This window comes from Felis catus, chromosome C1, assembly GCF_018350175.1.
Source record: "Felis catus isolate Fca126 chromosome C1, F.catus_Fca126_mat1.0, whole genome shotgun sequence".
Taxonomy (NCBI): domain Eukaryota; kingdom Metazoa; phylum Chordata; class Mammalia; order Carnivora; family Felidae; genus Felis; species Felis catus.
In genome coordinates, this window is record NC_058375.1 from 217,002,260 (window position 1) to 217,022,168 (window position 19,909).

The 19,909-nt window shown below is 54.3% G+C and overlaps 1 protein-coding gene across 15 annotated transcripts in view; it reads left to right on the plus strand.

Moving 5' to 3' along the window:
- Nucleotides 1–19,909, plus strand: part of AGAP1 (ArfGAP with GTPase domain, ankyrin repeat and PH domain 1) — a 554,841-nt gene that overhangs the window by 526,376 nt on the left and 8,556 nt on the right. For all 15 annotated transcript variants that reach the window (XM_023259842.2, XM_023259844.2, XM_023259845.2 and 12 more), the window contains one exon: nucleotides 19,493–19,748. In XM_023259842.2, the coding sequence (XP_023115610.1) occupies nucleotides 19,493–19,748 (256 nt within the window). The remainder of the gene's footprint in view (nucleotides 1–19,492; nucleotides 19,749–19,909) is intronic.

Below are 19,909 nucleotides of genomic sequence, written 5' to 3' on the forward strand. Positions count from 1 at the left end.
GGTCCCTGTCCCAGCCTTGCCGGGTCTCAGAGAGTGCCACCCAACTAAGCAGTGAGTTGGGGGCCCTTCTCCACCCTCTTGGGTTCAATGGCTGGGGTGGGCATTTGGGGGGCGGGGGCGGGCTGGGAATTAAATTGACAACACATAAACCAGATAAAAGGCATACAAGTTTATTGGTTGGTTTGTTTTTTTTTTTAACCTGCATTTGTGGGGCGGGCATCAGAGAAGGACGTGAATACCAAAAGGGTGGAGAGGTTTGAGAGCTTATGTGCTCTCTTCACAGGGGAAAGGGAGGGGAGGAAGGCCACTCCAGGAAGAGCAGCTGATGTGTAGAAAGGATAAATGGGCCCATAGGAAAATAGATGGGAGACCTAATAGCCTGTGACAGGGTTTGGGTGTGGAGCCCATTTCTCTCCGGTGGTGAGAGTCCACCTTCCCTGGTTGATGTACCTCTCGGGGCAGAGATTGACCACAGTTGAGTTCTTTTCAATGGAAGACCTATTTGTAGGCAGGTAAGAGTCATTCAGAGAAGTCCTTTTCCTACATTCGTTGATTCTCGGAATGTTCTCAGGCATGTGTTGTACGTTTTGAGTCCTACACAGGGCATTAGGTGTCCTTGGACAGTGGTGTCCTTTGTTAACCGTACTGAGAGTCCATAAGCGCTTTGCCTTTGAAATTAGCAAAGGAGGAGTTTTCTCGTGTCGTGCTTTGAAGGAGTTTCTGTGCACACTGAAGAAGAGGCTACGTGGCTCCAGCTCTGCTGGAAGATGGAGGGGACCACTACGCAGCACGCATCTGTGGGGTGTGGGTCTGGTGCCGCCTCTCTGTGCCGCCATCGTGAAACATCGGACGCTCCAGTACACCTGTTAGTTGGCCGGCATTTCCAAAAAGGCTGCACTTACTGTTGAGTGAGTGGATGATAGGTGTATCTTGAGGTTGATGGCCTCTGTGAACTTAAATGTTGGTCTTAGTGATTCACAGGCTGTCTGCAAATTATCGATCCGCTGACACGAACATTTTATTTCGGAGGAATCTCGACACCCAATGTGGGGCTCGAACTCAGAACCCCGAGATCAAGAGCCACACGCTCTACCGACTGAACCAGCCAGGCGCCCCCATTCTGTGTTCTCAACCTGCAGGAAATAGTGATCTTTTCTCCTCTGGGTTAGCTGCACTTTGAATTTTGTACCCGAAATCCAGGGCTGTCCACGTAGTAAAAACCAAGAGGACAAGGATTCTTGTCTTTTGTTCAGCACGTTTTGTTCCTGTGAAATTACAGCAGCTTATACCGCAAACGCGGCTCTTTTCCCCTCGTGTTTATCCATCTGCCTCTATTCACCCTGTAGCCCAGAACCTAACACAGTGCGGTGCCTAACTCCTAGTGAGTGCTCAATTGATATTTCTTGAAAGAATGAATGCTTAATAGGGCATCGGATGATGGCGGTAATCAAATCAAATTCCAAGAACTCACTTCAGCCAAGAGAAAAAAAGAATTATATGTTTCAAAGTACAGAGGTAGAAGGGATGTCGGCATCCATCACTTGGAGAAGTGGGATGAGAAGACGGGGGACCAGATTCGGGGTGCTGTACAGAGCTGAAAATGCCCACGAAGATAGGGTGCGAGCCAGACCACTCACATGGTTGGCCGCGTCCAACCCCCTGTTGTACGCTTCTGTGCACTTGACTTTTTTCTTTTCTTTTTAATATATTTTTTTTAACGTTTATTTATTTTTGAGAGAGAGAACGCACAAGCAGGGAAGGGGAGAAAGAAAGGCAGACACAGAACCCGAAGCAGGCTTCAGGCTCTGAGCTGTCAGCACAGAACCCGACGCGGGGCTGGAACTCACTAGCCACGAGATCATGACCTGAGCCGTGGTTAGGTTAAGCGCCTGCTTAACCGACTGAGCCACCCAGGTACACTGCACTTGACTTTGTCTTAAAGATCATGCACTTCTTTTCTGATTTTTTTTTTTTCAAAGAAAACGTACAAAATTAAAATCAGTTTAGTCCATTGCTTTAATGCAAAGAATTTCCACGCTTTTTCCTTGGGCAGATCTGAATATTTCCTCGCCTTTCCAGAAAGGGCAATATTACCTCTGTGCCTGTGGGTCTTCCGATTGGCAGGACGCTGGCTCTGTCCAGACAGAGGTGCTTTCCAGGAACTCTGTGGCAGAGGCGAGCACCTACCAGACCTCAGATCCTGGCAGAAGGCTATGTGATGCCTGACTGAAGGTAGTGATACCACCAGACCAGAAGGTTCCCTGATGGCTGGCCCCCAACAGAAGGAAACCCGCAACGCGGAAGTGACTCTTGTTCCGCGTCGATTTCATGCTCATCTCGGGTCCTTGTTTACCCCTCGAGAACAAAGAGAAGTTTGCGTAGAAGAGGGAGGTTGTTTAACCGGAAGGGCTCTGAAAATTACAGATTCCTGTACAGTCAGCATTAATATGCTGCTTTTCAAACATATAAATGGGGGATTGAATTGCAAGAATGTCAGCAATAAAGAGTGCATTTGTGGAATGACGGCCTGATTGGTATCCCTGCCTTTTGAATGGCTGACGAGGTCTAATTGGCATATAACGCCCTATAAATTTATTAGCACGTCTCGCCTGTCATTGGTGGACCTGCTACTGTTAACCACCAAGAAATTACCAATTTTCAGGAGTTAGTCACTCAAGTCGCACTATAACTGGGTTTCAAAAAAAAAAAAAAAGTGCACGCTGCTCATGTTATAAATCAGGCTTATGCCTCGTACAGCACGGCCCTCCAGCTGCAAATTATCCCCCGGACAGGGAAGTTTGGGACGAGGGGAGTTGCAGGGAAACCCACCACTTCTCCGCACCCCCGCTCCACAGAGCTCTCCGCCGAGACCCCGGTTGGCACCGTCTCGCCGACCTGCTTGCCAGCCCCCCGGGCTCCAGCTGTTCAGGCCACCGATGGGCTGGCTGGAAATTGCAGTTCGTGGAATTGCAGTTCGGGGGTCGTTCGCATCCAAGGCTTTGATGTTCTCGTGGATACATTCAACCCTCGGGCGCATCATGCAAAGAGGATTTTTTTTTAATTTCAGGAACATAATAGAAATATTCAGGAGCAGCCGTAATTATTTCAATTACTTCTCTCTGGTGTTTGAGACACACGCTCAAGAGTCACAAATTAGAAAATAATATTCACATGTGTCTTCTAATTGGTAACAGATTAGAGGCATTTTATCTTTTTCAATAATTTCCAAATGTGCCCCAAAGAGAGTGGGAAGGAGCGGAAAGAAAGGTGTGGAAAAACAAACACAGCTTTCCCAGGCCAGCGAGAGGCCGCCGTTTCGGCCGAGACCTCAGGACGGCGAGGTGTGGGAGGCCCTTCTCCTGCAACGTGTTTTCAATTGTCCAGGTCTTCGGTTTCATCGCGTTTTTGTCCCTGTCGAAACCTGGCTTCACGTGTTTGTACCGACCCGCCTTGGAAACGTCATGGTCACGTGTACGTATGTTACGAACACGCTTTGGACCGCTGCACGTCTCGTCTTCCACGCACACGCGCGCATTCGCATCCCTGCGCTCGTTTTTAGGTGCCGCCGGCTTGTAGAAATTTGGAGTCGCCTGTGCCTCTGCGTCTGGGACTCTGGGAGGAGTGAGGGGTGGGGGTTGCAGTGGCCCCCGGTCACCCAGCCCACCCTGCTCTGGTTTAGATGCAGGCGATGTCACGTTCTTCCGAATCGTAGGGCTCCCCACCGTTCACTTTTCACAACGGAATTTAGTTTTTTGGAATAGCGCTGTTAAAAACTCGTCGCTCGCACTCCGGAAAACACTTCAGCAGTTTCTCATTCGACGGAACATGCGGCTCCCATGCAGCCCAGCGACTGCACTCTTGGGCGTTTATCCCAGAGAAATAAAGACTTCCGTTCACACAAAAACCTTGTGACTAATGCTCATAGCGGCTTTATTTCTAATAGCCCAAAACGGGAAACAACCCAGAGGTCCCTCGGTGGGATCGTGAGACAAGCTATAGTTCACCGTACCACGGAACACCACTCAGCAACGAAAAGGTGTGGACTGCTGACGAACACAAGCTGAGCCTGGAGGGACCTGCGGAGTCCCGTTGAGTGAAAAAAGCACATCCCCGAAGATGACATGCCGTATGATTCCATTTATGGAGCATTCTTGAAGCGACAGGATTACAGAGATAGAGAACAGATTAGCGGTAACAGGAGGTTAGGGATGGAGGGATCGGGCAGGTGGCTGTGGTTATAGAAGGGTGAATGAGAGGAACCCTGGTTCTGGAAATGTTCCCGACCTTGGCCGTGACGGCGGATATAGGAACGTGACACGGGAGTGTGGTATGGTTGCGTAGAACTAAGCAGATACACACACAGGTACAAATGACTCCCAAGTAACACTGGGGAGATGTGAACAAGCAGGTGGAATGTGTCATTGTCAAAGTACCCTACCGTTTCATTGCACTGTGGTTTCTCAAGGTGTCACCATTGGGGGAAACCAGCGAAGCCATCTCCCCACATTAGGTCTTCAAACTACAGGTGAATCTCGAATGTTAAGTAAAAAGTTAAATAAAGCAAAATAAATGATGGCTTTGGTAGAAAGATCAGGACTCCTGAGGGAAAGGGCTCTTCCCAGATCTGGGAAAGGATAAGGTCAGCCTGGAACATGTTGCTGTTCCTGAAAGCCCAGCACCGGGCAGGGACTAGGGGTGACGCGTCACATACAACAGGGGCAGCTCCAGGAGGCTCCTGTTGGCCAACCCTGGAATAATATAAACATCAGAAAGAATAATGGTGGTAGTAGGTTCTAGGACATGTTAAATTTTTTAAAGCCTGTGGGTCTATGGTGATAGTCCCAAAAGGAAGCACAAGGTGGTGGCAGGGGTGGGGGTGGGGGCTCTCCTGGACAGAAAATGCCAACTAGTGATCAGAACTGGAAAATCTCTGCCTTGGTATCTGTCTTGGCATCTGGGTATCTCAGTCAGTTAAGTGTCTGACTTTGGCTCAGGTCGGGATCTCGCGGTCCGTGAGTTCGAGCTCTGCATCGGGCTCGGTGCTGACAGCTCAGAGCCTGGAGCCTGCTTCAGATTCTGTGTCTCCCTCTCTCTCTGCCCCACCCCCTCTGGTGCTCTCTTGCTCTCAGAAATAAACATTAAAAAAATTTTTTTTCTGAATCTCTGCCTTGCCCCCGAGGACACAGCAGCTGACCCCACAGGCGTCATCAGCCCATGCTGTGGCGCTTTGGGGAAAGGTCTTGAGGAATAGGAGGTCTGGCGTCCAGAGGAATCAATCCCCGGTCACTTGTTAGTTATACAGGGGAGGAGGTTCTGGACAGAGGACAGGCCTAGATTACTTGGATGCCTCAAAAATATCCATATAATGGAAGACCCAGAAGAGGGGAGGGGCTTGAGAGGTCTGTCAGATCAATGGAGATGAACGTGCCCAGTGACCAGACGTAATAGACCTGGCCCGATCGATTGACTCCTGGTTGGAAGAAATCGGCTCTAGAGGGTGTCTGGATCACATGGGGAAAACGGAGTACGGACCACGTGTTGTCAACAGTAACACTCTACTAACGTTAAGTTGCTCGGCTCTGATGATAAGGGCCATTGTGATACGGGCACGCAAACTGAGGGTCACACAGCAGTGTCTTATGCAGGACACAACGGCACTTAGACCCTGGAGTATTTTCTCACTGTGATGAAATATACATAAAATTTAGCATTTTAATTTATTAAGTGCACAGTTTGGTGGCATTAAATATGCTCCCAGTGGTTGCACAGCCATCACCACCATCCATCTCCAGAACTTTCTCATCGTACCAAACTGAAGCTCGGTACACTGAGTCACGCCCCCCTCCCCCAGCCCCTGGCGCCCACCAGCCTACCTTCCGTCGCTATGGCTTCGACTAGAAGAAGAGCCACACGATAGTTGTCTTTCGGTGACTGGCTTATTTCACTCAGCATAATGTCCTCAGCGTTGACCGGTGTGGCAGCACGTGACAGGATTCCGTTCCTTCTTAAGGCGGGACAGTATTTCGTTCCTTGGATGTACCACGGTGCGTTTCCCCATTCATCTGCTGACGGGCGCTTAGGTGGCTTCCGCGTTTCGACCCTTGTGAATAATGCTGCTGTGAACCCGGACATCCAAATATCTCGTCAGTGTCCAGCTTTCAGTTGCTCTGCCTGTACACCCCAGAAGTGGCTTTGCGGGGTCTCACAGTAACACTGCGTTTCACCTTGTGAGGGCCTGCCATACTATTGTCCCAGTTTCTGGATTGTTGACACGTTTAAACAGTGCTGAGTGTCTCAAAGAAATCCTTTTTTCTAAGGAGCCTGTTCTAGAGGGCCTCAGACACCCTCGTGCAGGAGGACAAAGGAAAGGGACAAGCTCTCAAGACCACAGGGCTGCAGCGAGCAAGGCCTCTTTGGGCGAGGCCCTCTGCGGAGAGGGGCTGGGTGGGTGGACAGGGCTTCCCAGGTAACATGGAAGGTAGCTGGTTGCTACCTTTGTCATGCAGAGGACACATGATGAATCGTTTGCTGCCACCGTCATTTCACAAAAGGGCGTTTCGCATCCAGACGATAGGAAGGACCTACCCTCAGAAGCAGCAGTGCCCTGTAAACTTAACAAATTTAGCTTTGCAAGATCCCCACTGCACGGTTCGTGTTCTGCCATTTCTCGGTGGACTGGAGGTGGCTTTGCCACCAACCGATACTTTAAAGCAACTGGACTGTCCAGGACCAACCAGAGAATTTGTGGGGCCCAGTGAAGAATCAATATGTGGTTTTCTGTTCGGTAACCATCAGGAATTTCAGAACAGCGGAACATTAACCCAAGCGTGGGCTCCTTCTGGGTCAGGGGCCCTGTGCGTCTGCACCCCCATGAGGCCGGTCCGGGCCAGTGAACCCAGTGTCTAGTCCTCCCTAGTGCCAGTGTTTCGGGATTCCCTCTCCAGGAAAAAGCCGGGCAGAATTTTAACGTGGCGTTATCAAAGACCATGACGTTGGGCAAGTTAAACACGGTGTCGGTTGTGGAACATAAAACATCTGACCGGTTTCTGCCTCCTGATCCCAATTAGTTAGATAGATGTGAGGTGATTTTCATGAAAGAATTAACTTTAGCTTGTTAAAGAATCATCCTGTCCCTTCTCTACAGAATTCACGTATACGCTGTGGAGAGTCATTCCCAAGATGACCCACTCACTGTGGGGCCAAACTTAGGGAAAATAGTACTTGGTGGGGGTGTCGATTGGCTCTGATCCTGTCACCATTTGAGACGGGTTAAGAAAGAAACAGCCATTTTTCATCTGTTGGGTCTTCTCTAAGAGGGACGCCCAGCCTTTCGTGCATTCTCAGTTGTCGTTACCCTGGGAGGAGTCCACGTTGACTGGTGTGGATGGTTGCTGGAAGACCGCCCCCTCTGTGGCGAGCGTGTCAGTCCAGCTGGCTGCGCATCGGCTTATGTTTTCAAGAAAACTAATGTGCACATTCATTTTAAATGCCTTTTCCATTCACATACCGTCTGGAATGTGTTTCCTCTTTTAAAATCTGTTCTGTTTTTCTTATTGCTGTTTTGGTTTGTTTGGCCGTTGAGAAACCACGTGACTGTTCCAATCCCCACCTTCCCCCCCCCCCCGAAATCAAAAGGAAAACTACATGAAGAAGATTCTTTAGGGGCGCCTGGGTGGCTCAGTCAGCTGAGCATCTGACTTTGGCTCAGGTCATGATCTCACAGTTCGTGAGTTCGAGCCCCGCGTCGGGCCCTGTGCTGACAGCTCAGAGCCTGGAGCCTGCTTCGGATTCTGTCTCCCTCTCTCTCTGCCCCTCCCCCGCTCGCACTCTGTCTCTATCTCTCAAAAATGGATAAATGTTAAAAATTTTTTTTTAAAAAAAGATTCTTTAGTGTTCAAAATCATTAGTCTTTAAAAACATAGTATTACTGGGGCACCCAGGTAGCTCAGTCGGTTGAGCGGCCAACTCTTAATTCTGGCTCAGCTCATGATCTCAGGATATGTGGGATTGAGCCCTGCATCAGGCTCTGTGCTGGCAGCCTGGAGTCTGGGATTCTCTCTCTCTCTCTCTCTCTCTCTCTGTCCCTGCTCTGCTTGCATACATGCATGCACTCTTTCTCTCTCTCTCTCTCAAAATAAGTAAACATTAAAAAAAACAAGAAAGAAACATAGGGGCTCAGTCAGTTGAGCATCCGACTTTAGCTCAGATCACGATCTCACAGTTTGTGAGTTCGAGCCCCGCGTCGGGCTCTGTGCTGACAGCTCGGAGCCTGGAGCCTCCTTCGGATTCTGTGTCTCCCTCTGTCTCTGCCCCTCCCCCGCTCACGCACACGCACTCTCTCAAAAGTAAATAAGCATTGAAAAAAATGTTTTAAGCCCAAGGTGCCGTATTGCTGAAGTCTGTGGTCCCCAAAGCCGCTTGTCAGCCCCTGCTCAGAGCTCGTATCGCTCTGCAGCTGTCGCCAATCCGTAACCTGCAGCCTCCTCTCTCTCCTTATTGAACAGCCACGTAGCAGACAGGTCTCCGAGAAGCCACCAGGTCATGCTTGGCCCTCTGCAATTACTGCGTCTTGCCCCTTGGTTTCTCGTTTAAGAAGAGCCATGGAGTGTCCGCTCCCTGGTGTTTAAAGGGCACTGGTGCACGTACAGCAGAGGCTTATATCCATTTTACAGTATTCCGAGCGGAGGAAAAGGGCCATTTCTCTTCCCTTATCTGTTTATGATGCGATATGTTCCAAAGCGGATCCCATCAGCCACTGTTATGGCGAACTTAATTCGCTGTGATGGGGGTCCTACCACCAGGGCTGACGCGAGGGCTGCCCAGGCGCGTCCCGTTTCATGACACATTACGCGGGCTCTAGGACCGCCTCACCTGACTGGCTCAGGGCCCCTCCGACTTGGCACAGATTTATCGGCATGTATGCTCTAAAACGGTTGCTCACGTTTTCTCTAACGTTGAAGCCCGGAGACGGCGGCGCGCGGGTGGCCGCTGTAGCTTAGCCACGATTCCAATGTGAAAACACTCACTCAGTTTGCAAATTAATTCACAAACTTAATTTGTCAGACTAGCTTTGCACAGACTAATAAAGGTGTCTGCTAAAGTTCCAACAAGATAATATGCCTGGGAGCGAAACGTGACCCTGGAGCACAGAGACGGTGGGAAGTTTCCCAGTTGAGGCGTCCGTACCTCCGGTGGTTTTTCCTTTCACGTCCCGCATTTCGCTGTGTTGTTGGACAATAGATCAGAAAATGGGGGCCAGGGGGCGGGAAATACTGAAAATAAAAATACCACGGCTGCTTCTGGAACAGTCTGGGTGTCCCGCCCTTCTCTAATAGCATAACGAGGTTCCGAAGGGATTTCCTTGAACGACAGACTTGCTCTGAGTTGCCCTCAGTGCCCCTACTCTCTGCCCCCACTACCTGGGCCCCCCCCCCGCCCCAGCTCTGTCCAGGGGTCCAGGCAGACAGCCCCCCAGGCCCTGCGTCCCCTTCCACCCACACCCACCCTTTCGAACTGGCCGCCTCCCAAGTGGGCAGTGAGAGGTTTGGAGAGGATCGGGCTCTGGGGTCCGTGCTGTGGTTCCAGGGACCAGAAAGTAAGCGTGAGCAGATTCTCTCGTCCTGGGACTCGTCTCCCGTGCAGGGAGCCTGAGAAAGCACGTGGGTCACTCTCAGCAGACAGGCGGGAGTCGCTCGTGGAGGGCCGCAAGCCGGGGCGGGGGTTGCGCCTTCCTCGGCCACGGTGCTGGTGGCAGCACGGCATCCACAGGTCGGACAGGAACGGACGGGAGAGGCCCCCCGGCTGCCTCTGCCTATGGCAGTGGGCGCGTGCCGGGTCCCCAGCGGACGGTTGCCATGTGTTCTAGAGGCGGCGTTTGTCCACACGGAAAGCCAGGCTGAGGCCTCCCGTTGAGTGGACCCGGCGAGAGGAGGAAGGCCTGGGCGGACACCTGGCCCGGCGGGGTGGGCTCTCCCAGCCCCGTGACTCAGCCCCTGCCTTCGTTCCATCCTGGACAGCTACCTCTCAAGCGGATGTTCCTGCGGGACCTCAGTAGGCCTTTAAATCACCCAGAGGGGAAATCGAGGCCCAGGGTCTGTTCTCTGTGAGTACCTGGTGCTTGGTAGACGACCAAAGGGGGTGAGGCTTGAGCTGGGTCTTGTCCACGATTAGCCGAATGTTTCCTCCTTCCCAGGCCAGCTCGTGCTTGTGCCTGCTTTGAGGTTTCCAGGAAAAATTCCTACAGGTTGCCCCAGAACTTTAGAGGGATGATGTTGTATCTGCCCTGTTGCTTGTAGCCTGGTGCGTATTTCTGCTCGGCCTGGCTAGGTTCCAAACAGACAGGTGTTGGGAGGTGCCCAGCGCTAATGACAGCAAAGCCCCAGGAGCCGCAGGACTCAGCCTGAACCCCGGACTGAGGTGTGGCGGGGAGAGCCAGCTCTGCTTATGGCTAGTGCTCTCATCCGCTGCCGTCTAGGTGGAAGGGGACCCGAGGGGGCACTGGCCGTGCCGTGCCCTTGAGCGCGTGATCCCGCCTCCCGGGCTGCCCCGGGCCGCACCTGCGCACTGAGCCACCCGCCCCCAACACCTACAGCTGGGCACCGCTAACTATGACTCACAGAAGTAATAAGCCTAATATAGTTGGCTTTATTTAATTAATAATGATTCTGTTCCGTTCCTCGGAACTCATAAAACACCCTGCAGGTTGGCAAAAACACTCATAATATTGATCAGAAGTCAGGCGGGATATTTATTTTGTCTTTGCCCCGTGAGCATAAATCCTTGTCCGTTGCCTCCTGCTCTCTGCATGCGGGATTTACAGTGGCCAGTTTCTTAAAAGCTTTCGGTAATTAAGGAATAAATATCCATCGGTCTTTGTTGGCCGTCCTTCCTTAGCAACGCGGCCAGGGGAGAAGGCATGCGTGCCAGGGGCGGCCTGCCGCGGGCCGGGGTCTTCTCCTGCAGAGAGAGGAAGCCCCCTGTTTTCCTAACATATTGTTCCGGCCCCCCTTCCGTGCCTCCCTCCCAGTTCCTGCTTTGCTCGAGGCAGAAAGACACTTTGGAAATTCCTTGCTGCTAGCTGGCTCTTTCTTCCCTCTCCCGTCGCTGTCCCAGTCACCGTGTAAGCCACACAGGCCTCCTATGACTGCTGAGGATATTCCTTTGCTCCGATATACTTTGCTACAGAATCTCCTTTAAAATCAGCATTGACGAGGGCGCCTGGTGGCTCAGTCGGTTAAGCGTCCAACTTCAGCTCAGGTCACCGTCTCACAGTTTGTGAGTTTGAACCCCATGTCGGGCTCTGTGCAGACAGCTCGGAGCCTGGAGCCTGCTTCAGATTCTGTGTCTTCCTGTCTCTCTCTCCCCCTCCCTGTCTGTCTCTCTCTCCCCCTCCCTGTCTCTCTCTCTCTCTCTCTCTCTCTCTCTCTCTCTCTCAAAAATAAGTAAACATTAAAAAAAATTTTTTTTTTTAATCAGCGTTGACAAATCCTCTCCCAGCCCGCCGAGTGGGAAGAAAGATGTTCCCGAGAGGAACATTGTGACAAGTGACAGGCACCAAAAAAAGTTCTTGGCCTTTTAATGTTTGGGGGAGGGGTTCCCAGAAAAATGAACACATTAGACTTGACACAGGGCTTTCGGGAAAGGTGGTTGTTGGCCAGTGCCTTACACAGGCATCCGGTGAAAGCCTCGTTTGTGGGGAGTGGAGGGCTGCGGCCAAAACCACCGGGGACCACTGCTCACGACGCCCTCGGGGACCCAGTGGGGCGTCTGGTCACCGTCCAGGGTCTGCCTCCCCCCACGACCCGTATCCTGTAGTGCCACAGAACAGTGCCGAAAGCCAACCCAAAGCTTTGTGGTTATTCGCCGAAAACGTTCTTTTCTGCGAATCCAACCCATTAACCTCGTTACCCCTTGGCAGCCTGCTGAGCCCTCCCTGCCAGACCTACAACGCGGCCGGTGGCGGTTCCGTGTGACTGCATCCTCGCAGCTCGCCTTCGAATGCGCGGGGAGCGGAGAAAGGGGCCCCGCGTCCAGACGATTCTCTGAGCACCGTGGCCTGTGCCTAGCGTGCTCTTCCTTTGCTCTCCGGGTCTCCCCGCGGGCCCGTGAGACTTGTCCTGCCCTTTGTTCCTCACTGACTGCCGGGGTCGTTGACACTGACGGTGACCCAGGTCCTCTCTGGGACCCAGCTGCCCGGGCATCTCCCCTCACAGCACTTCTGTCGCGAGTCCCGGCATCCGTGTCGTTCGTTTCCTTCGCACTCGCCACCCTCAGACATCTGTGGTTTCATTTCTCTTCATTCCGTATTTGTTTTTAACGCCAGAGCATTTTGGTAAGGAAAAACTGGGAGGGAAGAAATGACCAGTCGTCTCCATGGGCCCTATCTGCAAGCAGCAGTGGGAACGTTCCAGATCACGTGCACCGTCCCAGACAGCAGCTGCCGGTGCGCCTGGTGTGTGTGAGGCCTGTCTAGAGCAACGGAGCAACCTTGTTTTACTCGGATTAAACTCAGACACCAGCACGTGGCTCATGCTGCCCCTTGGAGGGGGGGGGGGCAGGGCTCAGCTCTCGATTCTCTGACACAAGTCACATCGAACCGTTCCCCACAGGGAGGATCCGGTGTTGAGATCGTCAGAGAGGGGCTGTGAGCAGGCCAGTGCCGCAGGCCCGACCGGGACACCCTGCCGGGGTGGTGGCCTGGGATCGGGGTTTCCCCTTCTTGGGAAGGCAGCAGAGCCCGGAGGACGAGCTGAGACAGTGGCCACCGGGGTCAGCCGCTTGGCCGTCACAGGCGGGGGACCCACCTCTCTCTGGCTCCCCTTCTCCCTTCTAAAATGGGGCAGGACCTACTTCACCGGGCGTCGTCACAGTGAAACCACATAATTGACGAAAGGCTCAGCCCGATGGCCGACGCATCAGAAGTCCTTAAACTGTAGCTGTGACATTGCCGGTCACGTTCCTCGTCTGGGTGACAGAGTCAAGACAGAAGCGCGTGCCCGCAGGCGGATCACCGCAAGCCCACACGTGGCTCAGGCAGAGTTGTAAACAGCGGTGGAAACGGGGTGCGGGGTCAAGGCCGGGTGGAAAGCAGCACGCGTGGAGGGCGGCATCCTAGGGACTTCACGTGGGAGGCCTCTGCTCGCAGGGATAGGGAGGCGCCAGCCCGGTGCTGGGCGGCTCGAGGTGCCACGGATGCCCAGCCCTTCCCGGGACACCCCTTCAAGTTACTGGGGACAGATGACCCTCACACTCGGGGCCTTTGTCATCGTGATCGTCAGCATCAGGTGTGGCTGGTCTCGCCCTGGTGGCATTCTCGGCTTCCAGACACCTCTGGCTGGCCGGTCGGAGACCCTCGTGTCTCCCCTGGAGCTGGGCACTGCAGTGGACTGCCGGGACCGGGCACAGTGGTCCTCACCCCACGACCGGCCCCGTGACCCAAGATAGAGCCCGGGGCAGCCCACACACCTCGAGCCACCCCATCCCCGGGTCCTCGCCTCAGACGCGGGGGGATAAAGCTCTGCTTCCCACCACCCCGACCCAGCTGTTTTCTCTGCGAGTGTAAATGCTCCTTTCTGCCCCTCCCCCACCTCCTCTTCATCATCTTTTCCTGACTCTCACCTTGATCTTGCCATCCGCTGAGTTAGCTGTCCTTGCCGGGTGTGCATCACCTGGCTTATTTTAATAGACCCTGGGCGTTATTGGTGCCACACCGGCAGGATGGTACCGGCGTCCCTGCCCTTCCGCCCTCTCCGTCCGGTCCCCGGGTCGGCCGAGGGGAGCGGGACTGTGGCCCAACCCTACCGAGCTCCCGGCTGCAGCCGGTCCCCAGGGCCCATCTCGAAGGCCAGGGCTGGTCTGGGAGCCTGGCTCTGCCCCGCCTGCCGGCAGCCTCTTCCTCCCACGTTGCGACCTGCCTGCACGACCCCGGGCCCCCCCGTGTCTTCACGGTCCAGCCGCCCTATTTCAAACTCGGAAAAGCCGTCCGTTGCACACCACCCGCACTTGCGCCTTCTCTGAAACTTGGAACGCAGATGACCCGTCTCTTTTTCTTTTGAAGCTTTTCAGGAAAAGACCTGTCCTTTTTTTGAGAGTGAGAACGAGCAGGGCCAGACAGAGGGGGGCAGAGAATCCGAGGCGGGCTCTGCACTGACAGCAGAGAGCTCGCTGTGGGGCTCGAACTCAGCAACCGTGAGATTGTGACCTGAGCCAAAGTCGGACGCTCAACCGACTGAGGCACCCAAGCACCCCAAGAGGCCTTTCCTTTTAAAATGTCATAATTTCTCTCAAAATATGGCCATGACTCTGCGATCACATGTGCATTTTGCTCGGTGTTTGACATGTAGCTCCTTTGTAGGAACGGGGACCATGCTCGGGGGCCCTTGATGAGCCCAGCGTCACTGGGAGTTACCAGGAAAGGTGGTTTCCCTCCTCCTCGTCGTCATCACCCTCAGGATCGCCACAGCGGGTGCTCCTGGGACCTGCGGGCGGTATTTACTGGCGCCTGGGAATGACGTCATTTCCGTCTGGCAAGCACTGAACATGCAGGTGGCAGCTGGGATGTGTCCCAGACTCATCTTCGGGGGGCACACGGAGCCTTGGCCACATCAAGGTCAAGTGCGACAGAGCCTGTCTGTTGGGGGGCTGCAGGACCAGAGTGCATCCCAGCCCTGCAGACCCTTCAAGACTCTGTGCACACACGGTGCTGGGGACCGCCGGGGCCCCACCTGCTCCCTGACCCCCACATCCTGTGCTCGGTACCTGACCGGCCCACAGCTCACCCACCGGGTGGTTTCCTGGCTCAGGGGCCGGTGGGGGGTGGAGGGCCACCTAATAAAGGGGCTTCATTTCAGGCCAAAAGAGAAGAAAATATTTACTACTGCACCTTCGATTGTATCTTTCCTTTTTATTTTGGGGGGATTGGGTCAGTGTCTTTCTTCTGATTAGTCGTCCGTTCTCTCATTTTCTCTCACTCCCGTGCGGTTGATTTATTTAAAGGTGTGTCAGCACGGGGCTCAAATGAGGAGCTGGGCCGCCTTCTTTCTGCTGACGGCCGGCCGTGCCAATAAGTCATTTTTTAGCTCATTAGCTAACGGAGGCTGTGAGCAGCGGGCCTCCAGGGGATTGGAACGAGGTGAAGTGATCTGTTGCCAGCTACGCTGCTCTTGAACTGGCCTTCCTTGGGGAAAATGAAAGGCTCGGCCAAGACAAGCTGGGGATCCCAGAAGGAAGATTGGGACATCAGAGTAACAATTAGAGTATTTGTGTGTTGGCATCCTGGCTTCGTAGGGCAAACGGTCTTAGAATATTCTCGTAGAAAGGGAAACGCGACCGGAGTGTCCGTTTTTCGCGTGTTACATGTCGGCACGGAAGCCGGAGGACAATGGTGGAGGCCGTGGGTGTCCGGAATGTTACGGGTCAGACTGGGCTATCCTAACGAAATACCGCAGATTGGGTGTCTCCAATACGTAACTGTGTTTTCTCTCGGCTCTGGAGGCAGGAAGTTCAAGGTCAGGGTGCCAGGGCTGGTTTCTGGTGAGAGCTCTTCCTGGCTTGCAGACCGTGCCGTCTTGCTGCGCCCTCCCTCGGGGAGAGATCCCTGTGTCTCTTCCTCGTCTCATAAGGCCACTTTTATGACCTCATTTAACCTCAGTTACCTCCCTAGAGGCCTGGCCTCCAAATACACACTGGGATTAGGGCTTCAGCATATGGATTGGGGGGCGGCGGGGAGGAGACACAATTCAGTCCAAGAAGACTTGGGATATCTCAAGGCTGTGGACAGGGGCTAACCGCACTTGGCCCCAGACCCGCTGACAGCCACAGCGTCCTTTACGCCGGCTGGGCACCCGTCTCCCAGCATCCCGAGCCCCTCTGCTGCCCGTGGTAGGGTGTGGGGGGCACACACACCAGGGACGCTGGTGGAGTTGTCGGGGCCCCTGGCCAAGAGTCCCCACCTCACCCCGCCGAGCACGTTGACGGCCCGGACTTAGAACCCTGAGCGTCCAGCTGGCGTTTGGCCACCACGGCCACCTTTGTCACGCCCACCACCCCCGCAGGTGCGTTCTCAGGTGCTCGATGGCAACTGTGCGTCATTAGAGCTGCTGTTTGACTCCATCGTTGCAGCAGCAACAGCTGCCACTTGCAGAGCAACGGCTGGGCCAGCACATCCTCCAGACATGCGGCCTCAGCCCCGAAACCACCCTGCCTTCTGTAGACCCGCTTTATGGGTGAGGGAGGGATGGCCCGAGAAGTCACTGAAGGCGTGGAAGTCTACACCATGGAAGCAGGCACATAGATCCCGTCTCTCCATTGCCAAAACCAAGGCCTGTGGCCCCACCGGCCTTGGGGCGATTCTCTCCTCCCGCCCTCGGCCACCGCGGAAAGCACACGGGGTAAAGCTTACCCACCCCCGCCCGGTGTATCGGGGTGCACGGTGACCACAGGACACGGGTTCTAAACAACAGCAAGTGCTTGAGCATAAGTAGGGGTTCCTGAATTCGCAAAACCCTCACACGCCCTTGTCTGAGTTCTCCGTTCCTACTGGCTGGATTTCAGCCGCGAAACAGAAGCATTCCTGATTCAGACATGAAGTGGCCTCGCTTAGCGCTCCGGCCCCTCCCGGTATCCGAAAAAACAGCGAGGGGCCGAAGTCCTGTAGGGCCCAGAAGCCGGCGTGGAAAGCCTCTGCTTTTAAACGGCAGAGAAGTTTTGGTGAAGAGCCGTGTTTCCGTCACGTGACGAAAGCCATACATTAAACAGCTCTGGGGGCCAGGTGGACATGGGCTGGAAGAGGCAGTCCCCACCAAGAAGGCCACGTGGAGGCTTTGTTCTGTCTCCTTGCGGTATTCCTCGGGGACGGCCCCCAGCATCAAGCCTGTTTTCTGTATTTGAGTCGGTGGAGGCTGTGCAGCCCTATTGGTAATTGTCCCCTTGCTCCCGCTCCTGCAGGGTCACAGGCGGATCAGCCGTAAAGGCTGCCAACCACCGGCCTTCCCTTGCAGGAACCCTCTCCAAGACCCTGTTCCTAATTTTATAGACATAACAGTAGAGTCTTCCTTCGAAAGAAGCTCCCAAACTGGTATTCAGCCCCATGAAATCTGGACCCACCTTTGTTCCGTAATTATAAACAGCACTGACTTTTAAAAAGCGAGGAATGGGGCGGGGTGGGGGAGGGTGCCTGGGTGGCTCAGTCGGTTGAGCGTCCGACTTCAGCTCAGGTCACGATCTCACGTCTCATAGGTTCAAGCCCCGCGTCGGGCTCTGTGCTGACAGCTCGGAGCCTGGAGCCTGCTTCGGATTCCGTGTCTCCCTCTCTCTCTGCCCCTCCCCTGCTCCCGCTCTGTCGGTCTCTCAGAAATAAACATTAAAGAAAAAAATTTTTTTAAATAAAAGCAAGAAGCGGTTTAAACACAATCATTCAGACACACGTCGACTTCAATTTCAGTGAATTCAGGCGAGCTTGTTTGTGGGGTGACCAGATCCCAGGACAGAAACCCCCCCCCCCGCCGCCCCACTTCCCCAGGAGAGCACACCGCCCGCAGGAGAGGACTCAGAAGCTGGGGGCCTTCTTCATTCTTTGGCTGGGATGTCCGAATATTAAAAAGAGAATTGGATAACTACAGCTAGGACGATAGTTCCAGTGTTCAGCTCCCTGTTTTATCCCTGGGTGATTTGGCAATGCGAATTAAAACCAAGCAGAGCAGAATAAAACAGCTCTGACTTTAATGCCCACCAAAAAACGAGAGCTAACAAGTGGGGACTGGAGAATCTGGATGCACCCTTCACCATTGTCCCTTTTCATTTCATTCCCGTTTTGTTCTTGCTGTTTGGCGGTTTACGAAACGCACCAACGTATGTTAAATACATCTTAAATGCGGTTTTTTTTCATTGCACGAGAAACACGATTTTGTTTGGAGTGTGTTGTCTCTCGCCCGCCCGGTATTTTGGCCCAGGCGGGGACAGGGTGCGGGCCGCGTCCAGCTTCAGCCTCGTCCGGGCTGGGCTGCAGGGGTGAGTTCTCTCTCAGCTGTAGCCAAGTGTTTGTCCTGGAAATCTCCGAATGAAAAGGGTCGGGGGTCACCCTGGGGTCACTCGCATGGACCAGGAAATGAAGCAAAACTAATCCAGATTTGCTCCTGGAAGAATCTGTTTGCCTAAGTATTTAAAAACAGATTAGGGCTAACCCGACACTAGATCACTGGGAGCAGTGTAAACACGAGTAAAAGGTGTAAACAAGGCGTCTTTTCTGTCCTTCGGAAGAAGAAATGTCATGGTTAATGAGTTTTCTTTCTAGAGTGTCACGGAAGCCCTAAGTGATTCTCTGTGTAGTTTGTAGCTCTGCACCCTGATTATTCTCTTGGAGAAAACGCGGGGTTTTAGGGGGGGTTAGTTGTGAACCAGTGTATCATTTAAGTCTCTGGGGCATTAGAGTCCCTCTTCTCTGTAGGGCTTTTCTCTTCTTTCATTAAGCAGCCACAGACCTTTGCTTCGGACGGTGTGAACACGCTTTGCTGTGGGTCTCTTCCTTTCTGTCTCCTTTTGCCCATTCCCTTCCCATTCTGCCCTCTCCTCTTCCTCCCCAGCCCTCCTTCCAGATGTCACAGGCAGCATCCTGTGCCGCTTGGACCCTGAACCCCGCCTTCCCCCAAAGTTCAGGAAGCACATTCTCAGCAGGCCCAGTGCTGCTGGGGGAGGGACGCCTGGGGCTGCTGTCTGCATCCCAAGGCCCTTCCCCGCCCCTCCCCAGTGTCCTCCCCTCCTGCACCCCTAGCTCAGCTCTGGCCTCGGGCCGCCTGCCTTGTCTCCTGGGCCGGGCCCTAGAACATCTTGATGTTCCCCACGTATCCAGAGAGATTACAGAATCACGTAGGAACTTAGTTTGCTTGTCTTTTCTAGACCTCCACATGGGGGTCTCTGCGGTTTCATCCGTGGGCCTGTAGTAAGATTTTCCTCAACCGAAAGATGTGGAGATCCCAGGGGGATCACATACTCCCTTCCGTGGGGAGGAATTAAGAGCTAAGACTTCAAGGTCACACCCAGGTGCGGGGAGCCCACTGGCCATCCTGTCCGCTGCGCTCCGCAATGTCCCCTGATCCCAACTAAACGCCGTCATTGCTTATCCGGCCTGTGGCATCCACCCTGCATCGTGCCAGACCCTGGGCAGGGGGGTGGTTCCCCCTGGCCGCAGCTTCCGTGGCATCAGAACCCCCCCTGCAGGTTCTGCAACCACCCCCCAAGAGGTTCTGACTCCGGAGGTCCGGGGCGGAGCCTGAGATTCTGCATTTCTGACAAGTTCCCAGCTGCTGCTGGCCAGGGACCCCACTTTGTGAAAAAAAGTAAGCCCGTCCCTCAGGGGGCTTCCTTGTGAAGATAACTCGTCTCCCGCTATCTCGCTTCCTCCCCGATGCCCCCGGACCACGTGGGTTCTGGAGCAGAGGGGTTCCGGCCTCGGCCACCCTTCCTGATTGCGACTGCACCCGTGTGGGGACTCTTGCAGGGAAGAGAAGGAGCGGTGGATCCGGGCCAAGTACGAACAGAAGCTCTTCCTGGCCCCGCTGCCCTGCACGGAGCTGTCCCTGGGCCAGCACCTGCTGCGGGCCACCGCCGACGAGGACCTGCGGGCCGTCATCCTGCTGCTGGCGCACGGCTCCCGGGACGAGGTGAACGAGACGTGTGGAGAGGGGGACGGCCGCACCGCGCTGCACCTGGCATGCCGGAAGGGGAACGTGGTCCTGGCGCAGCTCCTGATCTGGGTAGGTCGCCGCGTACAGGACAGCATAGCCGCGGGCGCCTGGCTCTGCTCTGCGGGCATCTTTCTGGTGGGGGGCGGCGGGTCTGAAGATGGGAAGCATACGAGTAAGGAATTGGGAATTGAGGCGCGGAGGCCCCTGGCTGCCGGGCTCCCCTGTGTGAG